The 15,095-nt window shown below is 47.1% G+C and overlaps 1 protein-coding gene across 1 annotated transcript in view; it reads left to right on the top strand.

The window, feature by feature from the left end:
• Positions 1-14,783, top strand: part of HORMAD2 (HORMA domain containing 2) — a 54,724-nt gene extending 39,941 nt beyond the window's left edge. The window contains exon 12 of the mRNA XM_065417950.1: positions 14,679-14,783. Within this exon, the coding sequence (XP_065274022.1) occupies positions 14,679-14,783 (105 nt within the window). The remainder of the gene's footprint in view (positions 1-14,678) is intronic.
• Positions 14,784-15,095: the final 312 nt, after the last annotated feature.

Here is a 15,095-nt window from a genome sequence, read left to right as displayed (position 1 = left end):
ATGTGCTACCAAGTGAGCTTTGCCTTTCAGCAGCTAAACTATCCCTGCCTGAAACATTTGCCATCAGTTTGTCTCTCAAAGATGAAGATCTGTGCCCAGATTGATCTTTATCAAACTTTAACCACATCTTTCTCTGAAGTACAGCCTCCAGTTTCCTTCTGATTGTTGTTTATTCCATCATCAGTGTGAAAACAGGAGCTTTTTTTTTTTGGTAACTCATTTTGTCCCACTGAATCATGCTCTGACATCCTTCGTGGGACATCACGTTCTGTTCATAGCATCAGACACATACCTCATGCAGTGCGATAAACTTCAGTCGGCACGCAATGGTGTTGGCGAGGAATTGTGAAGGTGGTGCTCGGAACCACAACGTTGGTGATTGAAAAAACAGAGGAGTCGCTCTACCCATTGAACACCTCTAAAGAATATTCACCCCTCAAATCCATCTGCACTGCACTGATCTGCTTGACAAGGGTTTCTTCACTTTGACTCTTTAGTACCATTTTTACTGACAAAAAATTCATCATGGAAGATTAAAAGTTGGCTGATTTTTTGTTTTTAGGTCAATTTCAGGGAAAATGAAATCAGGTCATTAGTCAGAAGAAGCAGATCATCCTGATAAAGCCATTGCTAATTTGAATTAATCTTATTTTCCATACCAAAGGGACTTTCTTAATTTGTGAGTAGAAAGGAGGCAAACCAAATGACCAGTATAGATTCCACTTGAATCAGGAAGCCAGAGTATTAAGTGAAATTTGTGGGTTAAGTATTGCCAGATGTGGTCAAGTGTAGGTGATATGAGCAGAAGCAATCATTTTATCAGACATAATGATTGGTGAGTGAATGAAGGCATCCTGTTTTGTAGACAGCTTCATAGAATTAGTAGTCTCTTATTACAGGATTTTTTTTTTTATAATCAGGTAAATGTTTTCAGATGAGTTCTTGTAGAAGAAATCCTGAGGTCTTTATTGTGGTTATACTCAGATGACCTGATTCTCATTTACATTAATACCCCTTTAAACTGCTCTGAGAATGCAAAGAGGCCTATAAATGTAATGTACACCTACTTTAAGGACACTGGCAGAATGGTGTAGATGGGGCTTTAGTATAAACCAGGCCCATAAATGTGTCCGTAAACATGGCATTCTAGGGTTCCTGATTTCCCTCACTGACTGTGGATCAAATTTTACAAGTTAAAAGTTGAGACCAAGATTTTCAAAAGTGACTGACGTGACTCTAGAAACCTCAATATTTGGGTTTCCAACTTGAGACATCTTGTAAGGACTAGGTATTCAAAAAGTGCTGAGCACCCACCCTTAGACCAAGCCTCTTTAAAATAATCACAAATTGAGCACCCAAAAATAGAGGTTCCCAAAATCACCAGTTGCTTTTAAAAATCTTGGCCAGAGTTCTGGTATTTTTTTAACTGCCAGTCCTACAAACTCACCCTGGGATCTGAGTCAAGCTGCTTCATTCTGTCTGTCTTGTGCATCATCATCAAGTCAAAAGCTTGTGCAATTGAAAAATGGACATTCAAATACAAGTACCAATGTGCAATTGAGCTACCCTATTAAGGCTTAAATTGGGCTCATAAAAAGCAAGTGAGAAATACTGAAAGCTGAGTTCATTGCTCTGTAGATGAGCTTCAAGTAGGGATGGACTCCAGCTCCCTCTCCCAAAGCTGTGCAGGGAAAGCAGGATTAGAAAGTATTAAAGTCTTATTTTTGTCCATAAGGTCAGCGGATGTGACTTGGGGGAGACATACAGGGTGCAGATCTGTTGAAGAGGAAAAGGCCATTGTTATTATTAGTTATTGTTGTTTTATTTATTATTTGCATTACCATAATGTCTAGGAGCCCCAGTTGTTGACCAGGACCCCATTTTACTAGGTACTGTACAAACTGTGACAAAGTTCCTCCTCTATCTTGGTGGGTCTTGCGCTTATTGGCAGATTTTCTTGCCTCAGAGATTCACCATGTGGGTTGGGGAACAGCCCAGAGACCTTCCCCTCTGGAAGAACCCACAGTCCAGGTCAATTGGGAGGTTTGGGGGGAACCCGGGCCCACCCTCTACTCCAGGTTCCAGCCCAGGGCCCTGTGGACTGCAGCTGTCTATAGTGCCTCCTGTAACAGCTGCATGACAGCTACAACTCCCTGGGCTACTTCCCCATGGCCTCCTCCAAACACCTCCCTTATTCTCACCACAGGACCTTCCTCCTGGTGTCTGATAATGCTTGTGCTCCTCAGTCCTCCAGCAGCACCCCCTCTCACTCTCAGCTCCTTGCGCCTCTTGCTCCCAGCTCCTCACACTCACACCACAAACTGAAGTGAGCTCCTTTTAAAACCCAACGGAGGCCGTGGGTGTCTCTGCCGGCGAGGATCCCCCCCAGCCCTCCTTATGGCACTGATCATCTTCGCAACATTAAACACCCGGGGCTGTAGGATGGGTCTCCGCAGGAGCCAGGTGCTCTCCTTCCTTCGGGAGTGGGGGTACTCTGTGATCTTCCTGCAGGAGACCCATACGGATCCGGCCGCTGAAGCTAGCTGGCGGCTGGAGTGGGGGGACAGGGTCTATTTTAGCCACCTCACAGTTCGTACGGCTGGAGTGGCGACCCTGTTCTCCCCCGACCTATGGCCCGAGGTGCTGGGGGTCGCCGAGGCTGTGCCGGGCCGCCTGCTGCACCTCCGGATCTGCATGGAGGGGCTTGTGGTCAATCTCGTCAACGTTTATGCCCCGACATCGGGCCCGGAGAGGTTGCGTTTTTATCAGCAGGCGTCCACCTTCCTCGGCACCTTGGATCCTCGCGAGTGCCTGGTCCTGGGCGGGGACTTTAACGCCACCCTCGAGGAATGGGACCGCTCAGGGACCGAGCAGCACCCGGCCGCCGCGGACGTCCTCCGGGAGATCGTCGAACATCACTCCCTGGTGGACGTCTGGTGTGACCACCACCCGGATGATGTTTCGACGTTCACTTTTGTCCGGGTGGAGGTCCATCGGTCATGCCACTCCCGGTTGGACCATATCTATTTGTCACGCTTCCATCTTTCACGGGCCCACTCCTCCAGCGTCCGGCTGGCCCCTTTTTCAGATCACCATCTAGCCACCGTGACAGCCTCTCTCTACGCAGAGAGGCCGGGGCCGGCCTATTGGCACTTTAATAATAGCTTGTTGGAGGATGTGGGCTTCGTGGCGTCCTTCCGGGAGTTCTGGCTGGCCTGGCAAGGGCAGCGGCGTGCCTTTCCCTCGGTGCGGCGGTGGTGGGACCTGGGGAAGGTGCGCACGCCCGGCTCTTCTGCCGTGACTACACCCGGGGCGCCAGCCGAGGGAAGGATGCGGCGATAGGGCAGTTGGAACGGGAGGTCTTAGAGCTGGAGAGGCGTCTGGCCGCCAGCCCCAGTGATCCATCCCTCTGCGGAGTGTGCCGGGCGAAGCGGGAGGAGCTCCGGACCCTCGAGGACCATCGGGCCCGAGGTGCCTTTGTTCGATCCCGCATCCGCCTCCTTCGGGAGATGGATCGCGGCTCCCGCTTCTTCTACGCCCTGGAGAAAAAGAGGGGGGCCAAGAAGCACATCACCTGCCTTCTAGCAGAGGACGGCACCCCCCTCACGGATCTGGAGGAGGTGTGCGGGAGGGCCAGGGCCTTCTACGCAAGCCTTTTCTCTCCGGATCCGACCGATCCTAACGCTTGCAGAATGCTCTGGGATGAACTCCCGATGGTCAGCGTGGGCGACCGAGACCGGCTGGAGCTGCCTCTCACTCTGGCTGAGTTCTCGGAAGCCCTCCGCCGCATGCCCACCAATAAATCTCCGGGCATGGACGGGCTGACCGTGGAGTTCTACCACGTGTTTTGGGACGTCCTCGGCCCGGACCTTGTCACAGTCTGGGCTGAGTCCTTGCAGGGCGGGGTCCTCCCTCTTTCGTGCAGGCGAGCCGTGCTCGCCTTATTGCCGAAGAAGGGGGACCTCCGCGATTTACGGAATTGGCATCCCATCTTGCTCCTCAGCACGGACTATAAAGTCGTAGCGAAGGCCATCTCGCTGCGGCTAGGGTCCATGCTGGCGGACGTGATCCACCCAGACCAGACCTACACCGTCCCGGGCCGCACCATCTTCAACAACTTGTATCTGGTCCGGGACCTCTTGGAACTCGGGTGTAGGGATGGTCTGTCGTTCGCCCTCCTGTCCCTGGATCAGGAGAAGACGTTCGACAGGGTGGACCACGGGTATCTCCTGGGCACTCTGCGAGCGTTTGTCTTCGGGCCCCAGTCTGTGGGTTTTCTCCAGGTGCTGTATGCCTCCGCAGAGTGTTTGGTCAGGCTTAACTGGACCGTGACCAAACCGGTCAGCTTTGGGCGAGGAGTACGTCAAGGGTGACCCCTCTCGGGCCAGCTGTATGCTCTGGCGATCAAGCCCTTCCTCTGTCTCCTCCGTAGGAGGTTGACGGGGTTGGTGCTGCGGGAGCCAGAGCTGCGGCTGGTCCTGTCGGCATACGCCGATGATGTGCTCCTCGTGGTCCAGGACCCGGGCGACTTGGTGCGGGTGGAGGCTTGCCAGACCATCTACTCGGCGGCCTCCTCCGCCCGGGTCAACTGGGTCAAGAGCTCTGGCCTGGTGGTAGGGGACGGGTGGCAGGCGAGTTCCCTTCAGGCCGTTTGGAGCGCGGGTCCGCTGCTCTATCTCGGCGTTTACAGAAACATTTGTGTGTTTGATATTAAATGTTTAACACCTAATCTTTCTTGAATGGAAGTTCAGAAAATGCAAGGCTCTGTTTGATTGTTTGTGTCTTTTGTGGAGACTGAATGTTCCATCCTGAAAAATGCTTGGTACTTTCAATTCCAACAGCTTTTAAGAGGATTTCAGCAGATCAGGCCGTTAGGGTATGTTTCTGTTGCAGTAAAAAAACGTGTGGTACTGAGTCTCACAGGGCTTGGGCCCTGGGGCTAAAAATAGCAATGTAGATATTCAGGCTTGGGCTGGAGCCTGGGTTCTGAGACCCCATGAACAGGGAGGGTCTCAGAGCTTCCAGCCTGAGCCTGAATATCTATACTGCAATTTTATAGCCCTGCAGCCGGAACCCCGCAAGCTCGAGTCAGCTGACCCAGGCCAGCCACAGCTGGTCTGCAGGTCTTTTATTGAAGTGTAGGTATACCCTAACTCAGTGGTTCTCAAAATATTTGATTGGGGCCCCCTTCTTTGTGTCTATAGTCATTTACCCCCCCCAACCTCCAAAAGGACACATACCACCAACCCCCAGCTCTGAAGGCAGAGTGGAACGGCAGCTGCTGGCTGGGCACCCAGCTCTGAAGGCAGCATGTGCTAGCAGCAGCACAGAAGTAAGAGTGGCAATGTGAAAGGTGATATTTGTCAGTATCACTTTTCACAGCAGACTTAGTGCCCCATTGCCACCCTTATTTCTGCGCTGCTGCTGCCAACCCAGGGAAGCTGGAGCACCCCCGCCTCCCAGTGAGGGATTGAGGGAAGGGGAGGAAAGCCCAAGCCTGGATGGCAGGGCTCCAGCTGTCCCCTTTATCCGCACCTTCCTGGTGTGCATGGTCCTTCTGCACAAGCCCCAGCCACCTGGGGCTCAAAGCCGGAGCTCTTAAGAAAGAGGGGGGAAAAAGGCACACAGCTGGCATCTCCTTTGACACTTTCCCTTTGGAGGCCCACCCCATCCTTTGAAAACCACTGTCCTAACAGTTAGGGCACTGGACAGGGACTCAAGGCCTGGGTGCTGTTCCAGGCCTGCTGTGTGACCTGGGCACGTCGCGTCAGCTCTCTGTGCCACTGTTTCCCATTCAATGCTTTTTCTGTCTTGTTTATTTATATTGTAAGCTCTGTGAGGCAGAGACTGTCTCTTACAATATATTTGTACAGTGCCTACCACAATGAGGCCCTGATCTTGTTTGCTTCATCCAAGCATCAAGGCCCTAGCAAACTTTTTGCAGGATAGATCAGAGGCATCCAACCAAATATACACTTACCACTTGGACTGAGATCTCATTAAAAGATGAGTACAAGGTTGCAGTGTGTACATATCCACATGTTTTTCTCTCATACGGCAAGCTGTGCCTTGAGGCCTCAGAGTGGTTCCTAGTGACCTGAGGAGTTTTAGCAAACCGAGTGAAGGCCTAATTTTTTTTAAACGTTTAATTCTGCCACCTAGTCTTAAGAAATCTTTCAGTTTTCCAACAGGCAGTGGTTGCTGCTGTTTCTGGGAAGCCCATGCTATCAGTTAAAAGGGGAGTAACAAATCAAATACAAACTTGGGCAACCAAAAATAGGTTAATTTAAAAATTGCACGGTGCCTTTGCAATTTGAAAACTATTCAACTTTTAATTTCAAATTCACTTGTTTCTGATTGCCTGAGGGACTGACCCCTTATTGAAGCCAGTGGGAATGCAGCCTTTCATTGATGGGACAGTATAACAAGGAGCATCAGTGTCCATCGGACAGAATGACAGCATCCTGTTAGTGAGTAAGGCTGTGATCTTACAGTCATATCCATGAAGGCAGATTGTGGTGGGTCCCACTAATACAGATGGGCCTTTGCCTGGCTGGGGCTTGTATAATGTTGTCCTTGATGTCTGTGTCCTATGATCTTCCCACCGAAAACAGTTTTTAAAGAGCCAGGGAAAGAAAGCCATTGCAAGGTGAAAATTTCCTGCTGCAGTATCTCAGCTGAGTGATGGAAGAACATTTTTTTTGTAGTCAAGTATCAGAGGGGTAGCCGTGTTAGTCTGGATCTGTAAAAAGCAACAGAGAGTCCTGTGGCACCGTTAAGACTAACAGATGTATTGGAGCATAAGCTTTCGTGGGTGAATACTCACTTTCGTGGGTGAATACCCTGCGTCTGACGAAGTGGGTATTCACCCACGAAAGCTTATGCTCCAATACTTCTGTTAGTCTTAAAGGTGCCCCAGGACTCTCTGTTATTTTTTTGTAGTAACGTCATTATCTTAAACATTTGCAAAAAAAGCTTATCTCTAGTCCTCTTATCAACACAATGCTGTATCTGATGAGAATTTCCCAGAACATCTCTCTTCCAATTCAGCTGGGGTTGCGTGCACCCAATCAGTGCAAAGAGAAATTCAGAGCTGAGTTTGCCTCTTCCCTTCCTGTTAGGCCATTCTGGGAGGAACAAGACAGCACTGTGAGGTCAGGAAATTCCTGGCTGCTTCTCTTGGTTCTCATCAGATTCTTAGCTGTGTCTTGGATAGGGCCATTCATTCTCTGCATGAGTTATTCCTAAGGATAGGATTCTTTCATGGAGGTCACGGATTGTGTGACTTTCTGGGACCTCCATGACTTCTGGGGCAGAGCTGAAGCAGTGGCTGGGTTGAGTCAGCACACTGGGAATGGAACAGTGGCCGTCAGCCCCTGCTGCAGGAGCAGTGGATGAGCTAGAGCCGCTGCTGGCGGCCAGCTCCAGTGCTGCTGGAGCAGGAGCAGCGGCCCCCAGGGCCACCAGAACAGTGGCTGGTGGCCTGCCAGACTAGCAGCCAGGGTTGGGTCAGCTCCTACTGCAGGAGCAGGGGTAGGGCTGGAGCAGCTGCAAGTCCCTGGCAGTGCTCTATTTGTTTCCCCACTCGCCATGGTATTTTTAGTAAAAGTCAGGGACAGGTTGCAGGCTTCTGTGAATTCTTGTTTATTGTCCGTGACCTGACCCTGACTTCTACTAAAATACCCATGACAGAATCTTAACCTTAGTTATTCCTGTCTAGGGTGCAAGAAATAGTGTCCTAGTGATCTGCACAATGGGAAGTGAGGTTTGCTTCCCAGTAGAGCTGGTGGGGTTTAGATCTGATACCCTCAGATCTCCTGAGATCTGCCAGAGGGATATCCACATGGATGCCCAGAGCCTCTGCCACTGGCTGTCAGCCTCCATAGCAGCACTATCTCCACAAGATGTTCATGGTATACATGCTGGCCACTTTTCAGAGTAGCAGCCGTGTTAGTCTGTATCCGCAAAAAGAACAGGAGTACTTGTGGCACCTTAGAGACTAACAAATTTATTAGAGCATAAGCTTTCGTGGGCTACAACCCACTTCTTCGGTTGCAGTGGGTTGTAGCCCAAGAAAGCTTATGCTCTAATAAATTTGTTAGTCTCTAAGGTGCCACAAGTACTCCTGTTCTTTATGCTGGCCACTGGCTCCCAAACCCCCTCTGGAGGAACCCTCAAAAGTTAAGAATGACTGATTCAGCATTAACTTTGATATCCCCTTTGGGCTGAGTAGGGTAGTTGCCATGAAGAATGTCCATCAGTGGGTCAGCATGGAAGTTTGATAAAGCAAGGATGATTTAGTTGGTGTTGGTCCTGCTTTGAGCAGGGGATTGGACTAGATGACCTCCTGAGGTCTCTTCCAACCCTGATAGTCTATGATTCTAAGTGGGGAGCATGCAAGATTGGGGCCCAGCTTTATGGCAATCAGATATACGAATGATCCACAGATGAAAAATGCTAGGTAAGAGCCAGAGACACAAAGTGGGTGAGGTAATATCTTTTATTGGACCAACTTCTGCTGGAGAAAGAGACAAGCTTTAGTTTAGAGCTACACAGAGCTCTTTATCAGTTCTGTTAGGCTCTCATATCTTGGGACCAACATGGCTACAACACCACTGCAAACAACAATGGTAGATAAGAGCTAGGTATTATTATTAATGCAGCCCCATGTGCCTTTGGGAGACCCATTGGGGCTTTGGTGAGGGAGTAGAGAGGATCTGGAACTTTTTTCTTCTGAACCTGTTTTTCTTTTTTAAACTTGAACATTCTGTTCCTTAGTCCCTTAAAAGGCACAAGAGAAACCTCAAGGTAGAGATAAGGTCTGTGAGCTTCCCAGCCTGTGGAAGAGGAACTCATGTTTCATGATAGTATTTTCACCACAATGAGCAAGGGGAAAAAGAAGAGTCACTAGCAGACAGTGACGTCTTGGCATAATTTACTGGGGACATGAAGATGGCAAGTTTCCATAAGAACGCTGCAATGACAGGCTTTCATTCTGCCTCCTCTGCCCTGAGTGAATAGGTTTAAAAAAACTAATAAGTTTGATTCTCCACTCATGCTGGTATAAGTCAGGAGTACCTAAGTCAGTGAAATCACATCAGGGTAAACTGGTATCAGATCAGAATTGAGCCTTGCAATACCACTTTTTGCTTCTGTAGCATCTTCCAGCCAGCGCTCTTGCTGCACTTTGTAAGCAAGGATTAATCCGTGTCTGTGAGGCGGATAAGAATTACCCCCGTTGTAGAGGTGAGGTAGCGAGAGAGATTAAAGTGGCTATTGATTTGGGGTTCCTTGGGTTTGGGGCAGCCTTGGGCCTGATTTTCAGAAGTGCTGAGCACTCCAGCTCCAGTGAGTCAGGATAAGTTGCAGCTGATTACATAGAATGTATAGCACTTTGACCAGCTCACTTTAATTAAAAGACTCTTGAGATTATTTTCCCTCTTGAAAATTATCTGCTGTTATGACAAATCCCTGAGGATCATTCTGCTGTTTTACACCTTCCAGGACCTGTGTTGTAGATGCTGTCCTCCAGGCTTAGGTGATGGGGCATGATTCTCCTTAGCATCGATTGATATGCTCTTTAATTTACCAGGGAATGACTGTAAGTCACTTCCCTGGATTTGAACACTTTGGGACTCTGGGGTAAGGGACTTCCCTGCTGGCATAAAACATCAGGGTGGCTCTGCGCCAGCCCCACTCTCAGCCCCTACCATGCAGGCAGGCCAGGGAAAAGAGGGGGTGTGGCTGATGCTGCTGTTCTCTAGCTATTTTCTCCTTTCCATAATCCACTATGGGAAGCAGAAAATAAGTTAGAGGAGCCCTAGGTTTGCTTTAACTTATACTGAGGGCTTGGCAGGTCTGTGACTACTCTAGACTATGAGGGGGGCAAAGATGGCATAATGCTACCTGTTCATAGGAAATGGTGTAGAAGAGAACTGGACCATCATTTTGCAGTGTGTTGCTGGGAATGACGCTGCATGGTAGTTCAGATCACAGCTACTTGGCTGCCAGACCCTCCCCCCCACCCAGGCTTTAAGAGGGCTTTAATCTGGGTCTGGATGAAGTCTGGGAATACCTTTTCCCAGACTTCATCCAGCTGCCCTATTTTATGCCTGAAGTTAGTAATGGCATGATTCATATTTTAGCTGCAGTTCTACGCAAAAAAATTCCACTAAGAAATATTGCACCTTGTCACACAGTACAGTGCTGAAATGCATTGCATTCTGCAGGTCAGTACATAGTAGTACAGGGGTTGGCAACCTGCTGCACGCGTGCCAAAGGCGGCACACGAGGCAATTTTTACTGGCACGCTGCTGCCAGCCGGGGTCTCAGCCACCGGCCCCGCTCAGCCCGCTGCTGGCCTGGGGTACCGGCAGCCAGCCCAGGGCTCTGCTCCTGGCATGGTCCCAGCGTTCTGCAGCCCTTATCAAAAATTACTACAATTAAAAACTTGAAAACTTTGTTTGTTTCATCAAACCTATGTATTTATTAACATTATACATGTTTTAACGATTACTGTAATATACAAAGTAGTTGTACTTATGTACCTGTGCTTAATTTGTTTTTTCGATGATTTACCTTCTAAAAAAATCTCGTATGTCTTGCACCCCCAGAAAGGGCATCTCGCATCCCCAGGGGGTGCGTGCACCCCAGGTTAAGAACCACTGCACTAAACTGATAAGATCTGCATTTTAATTTAATTTTAAATGAAGCTTCTTAAACATTTTAAAAACCTTGTTTACTTTACATACAACAATAGTTTAGTTATATAATATAGATTTTTAGAGAGACCTTCTAAAAACATTAAAATGTATTACCGGCACGTGAAACCTTAAATTAGAGTGAATAAATGAAGATTCGGCACACCGCTTCTGAAAGGTTGCAGACCCCTGTAGTAGTGCCTTTGCTTACATCCAAGGTGGTGGTGTGATCTAGTAGATAAGGCTCTGGACTAAGAGTCTAGAGACCTCTGTTCTGTCCTAGCTCTGCTGATGAAATTGGGCAAGACTTTCCCTTTCCACCTATTTTCTATCTTGTCTATTTCTATTGTAAGTTTATGGGAGCGGGGGCAGGGACAGTCTCTCACTCGTCAGTTTGTACAGAACCTAGCACAGTGGGACCAAGCTTGGGACCTCTGTGAGCTGCTGTAATACAAATAATAACATTGCCTTTTTCTGAACCTTTTCCAATTCCAATATATCTTTTGTGAGATGGGGCTACCACATCTGCACGCAGTATTCAAGATGTGGGCGTACCATGGATTTATATAGAGGCAATAGGATATTTTCTGTCCTATTATCTATCTCTTTCTTAATGATGCCCAACGTTCTGTTCGCTTTTTTGACTGACGCTGCACATTGAGTGGATATTTTCAGAGAACTATCCACAATGACTCCAAGATCTCTTTCTTGAGTGGTAACAGCTAATTCATAACCCATCATTTTATATGTATAGTTGGGATTATGTTTTCCAATGTGCATTACTTTGCATTTATCAACATTGAATTTCATCTGCCATTTTGTTGCCCGGTCACCTAGTTTTGAGAGATCCTTTTGTAATTCTTTGCAGTCTGCCTGGGACTTAACTATCTTGAGTAGGTTTGTATCATCTGCAAATTTTGTCACCTCACTGTTTACCCCTTTTTCCAGATCATTTATGAATATGTTGAATGGAATTGGTCCCAGTACAGACCCCCAGGGGACACCACTATGTACCTCTCTCCGTTCTGAAAACTGACCATTTATTCCTACCCTTTGCTTCCTATCTTTTAACCAGTTACCAATCCATGAGAGCACCTTTCCTCTTATCCCATGACAGCTTATTTTGCTTAAGAGCCTTTGGTGAGGGACCTTGTCAAAGGCTTTCTGAAAATCTAAGTACAATATATCCACTGGATCCCCCTTGTCCACATGTTTGTTGACCCCCTCAAAGAATTCTAGCGGATTGGTGAGGCAATGATTTCCCTTTAATAAAACTATGTTGACTCTTCCCCAACAAATTATGTTCATCTCTGTGTCTGACAGTTTTGTTCTTTACTATAGTTTCAATCAGTTTGTCCTTTACTGAAGTCACGCTTACCAGCCTGTAATTACCGGGATCACCTCTGAATCCCTTTTTAAAAATTGGCGTCACATTAACTATCCTTCAGTCATTTGGTACAGAAGCTGATTTAAATGATAGGTTACAGCCTACAGTTAGTAGTTCTGCAAGTTCACATTTGAGTTCCTTCAGAACTCTTGGGTGAATACCGTCTGGTCTTGGTGACTTATTACTGTTTAATTTATCAGTTTGTTCCAAAACCGTCTCTAATGACACCTCAATCTGGGACAGTTCCTCAGATTTGTCACCTAAAAAAAAATGGCTCAGGTTTGGGAATCTCTCTCACATCCTCAGCCATGAAGACCAATGCAAAGAATTCATTTAGTTTCTCCACAATGGCCTTATTGTTCTTGAGTGCTCCTTTAGCATCTTGATCGTCCAGTGGCCCCACTGGTTGTTTAGCAGGCTTCCTGCTTCTGATGTATTTAAAAAAAAATTTGCTATTACTTTTTGAGTCTTTGGCTAACTGTTTTTCAAATTCTTTTTTGGCCTTCCTAATTGTATTTTTACACTTCATTATCCAGAGTTTATGCTCCTTTCTATTTTCCTCCCTAGGATTTAATTTCCATTTTTCAAAGGGTGGGGTTAATACTTGTCTGTCTTTAGGGGTGTTGCAAAGATCTTTATAGTTCCATACTCAGATCCTTATGCTGCTCGTGCTATCTATTGTGAAGGGGAACAAAGCTGCACTACCAGTAGAGATACCACTCTGTAGAGATAAAATCAGCTGCATGGAGTCATTGGGATTCTCCCATGGACACTCCTCTCCATGGCCATTTTCTTCCACCTAAAAATAGTCCAGGCCATGTGGGAAATCTAGATGGGATCAGAGAAGAGGGAAGAGTTTCACTAACCAACTTGCTCTGCCTCAGGACTCACAAGAAGATGCGCAGATCTGCAGAGAGTTAATGTTGGGTGAAGTAACTTGACTCTCCCTGAATGCTTTGTGGTTCTGCTGAAGGGAATACAACATACTTGTGATCTACCAGTCAGCAGTGATTTGACTGCTATTCCTGCCATGGCGAGAGCAGCACAGAAGGAAGGTCTCCCTACACCACTAACTGGAAATCTGGCCTTTGATTCATCATCTGGCCAGTGGGAGAATGTACTGACCCGATAGTTTCCCTCTGTGCGCCCTTTGTGTGGGATAAGGAAGCAGATGGGACAAAGCGATTCCATGGGGTGTAGCATAAATACCTGCTTGAAGTGCCCATTTGAGCAGCCATTCTCAGCTTGGGGGCTCTGACCTAGAGATCTGTTCATTGCTTAGGGTTGCCAACCCTCCAGGATTGTCCTGGAGTCTCCAGAAATTAAAGATTATGTCATTTGATGAAACCTCCAGGAATATGTCCAACCAAACTTGGCAACCCTATCATTGCTCCTTTCTTATGCAAAAACTTCCTTTTGATTTCAGTGGGAGTTTTGCTGGCCTAGAGCATGCCTGCCTCACTTTGTGGTTCTGTTTTTTTCCATTTTTGAATTAAGAAAGGAAGTTGTTAGCAAGTGTGTCTCTGCTTTGGTAGGTAATGAAGAGGAGGAAAGAGAAACAAGTTAAAAACACAGATTGAATCATGGAATGGGGGAAAGTTTGGACTATTTTCATGCTACCTGTAATCTGTGTATTTCACATGTTTGAAAGACCGTAGATACCTATATGTTACGAATCCCCATTCCAAAGCCACATGGGCTATAGAAAGTCTTGATGATATAACTGAGAAATTCTGCAATGACCACATCATGCCAACTAGTGGCCTTGAATATGTGTTGTATTGGGAGCATCCCTTCAGTTCCTAGCAGTAAGGGCTAGATTACCAAAGATTGCACTTTACATCTGCAATAAGGGACAATGACATAAGCAGCTTTGAGTGCAATGCGAGATCATTATTTTGAAAAGTACAACTGAAGTGTCTAGTGCAACTGAAAACGAGTAAGGAAGTTTTTGGTCTGTCTGTCTGTCTACACCAATCACCATGGTATTTTGATTCCAGTATGTTTGGTATCTAGGTATCGGCACCGTACTCCTAAATGTCTACACTGAAGTTTAATAGCCCTGCAGCCTGAGTCCCACGAGCCCGAGTCAGCTGACACGGGCTAGCCGCCAGGTGTTTAATTGCAATGTAGACATACCCTATGTCTCCTGCCAAGAACCAGTTTCCAGCTGCCTTTTGTTTAGTACATGCAGACATAAAGAACACCATCCTTCTGCTCTTTGTTTGAATGGCTAGATGAATTTGGTGACGAGAGTTTTTTACCCCCCAAACACTAATCAGCTCCCCAAAGATTTCTCTTTCAGCAGTGAGGAATGGATGCTGCTCCTAGTAGCTGCCAGATGTGCTCCCGCTCTGTGAGACTGAGCCTCCTGCCTTAACAAAGCGACCAGTCCAGATTGTTCAGGACCCTAGTTTTGATTCCCTGCCTGATTTCCTTTCTAGAGAGCAAGGCTGAACTAGCCAAACCAAAAGGATCCCTGAAGTAAGATGTGGGTTTTGAAGTTTGGCTTTCTTGTCTCATATTTTGCTTAGAAACCACCCGGCAGTCTGTGCTATGAGCATGACCTCCTTCTCTGGTGGTTCTTGCAGACATACAGCCTGGACCTTGCATTTAGCCAGGAAGAGATGAGGAAGCCAAGGAAGAAGAGGAAGGTCAGTGAGCCAGTGCAGCTGCTTCCAGCAGGCAGGAACTGATAGCTGCTGTGGCATATAGGACATTTTAGAATGTGCTGATTTGGATTATAACACACCTTATGCATTCTTTTAGAGATGTCTAATCTTTTCTCTTCATATTTAACTCTATAGACAGTGTACATATTTCTATTTTTACATACGGTATATATCTCTCTTCTGGTTTTAAACCTTTTATTGAATAGAGATAGCAAGCAAAGTTACTCTCACACCACTGTAGATTAGAGATACTTGTTGGATGCTCTGAAGCTGAGGACCAGTGATCTCTCCTGGGCAGCTTCTCTGGGTTTCATTCCCACACTGACTGTTCCCTCT

The sequence above is a fragment of the Emys orbicularis genome, chromosome 16 (assembly GCF_028017835.1).
Source record: "Emys orbicularis isolate rEmyOrb1 chromosome 16, rEmyOrb1.hap1, whole genome shotgun sequence".
Lineage (NCBI taxonomy): Eukaryota > Metazoa > Chordata > Testudines > Emydidae > Emys > Emys orbicularis.
This window is presented reverse-complemented; position numbering and strand designations above follow the sequence as displayed.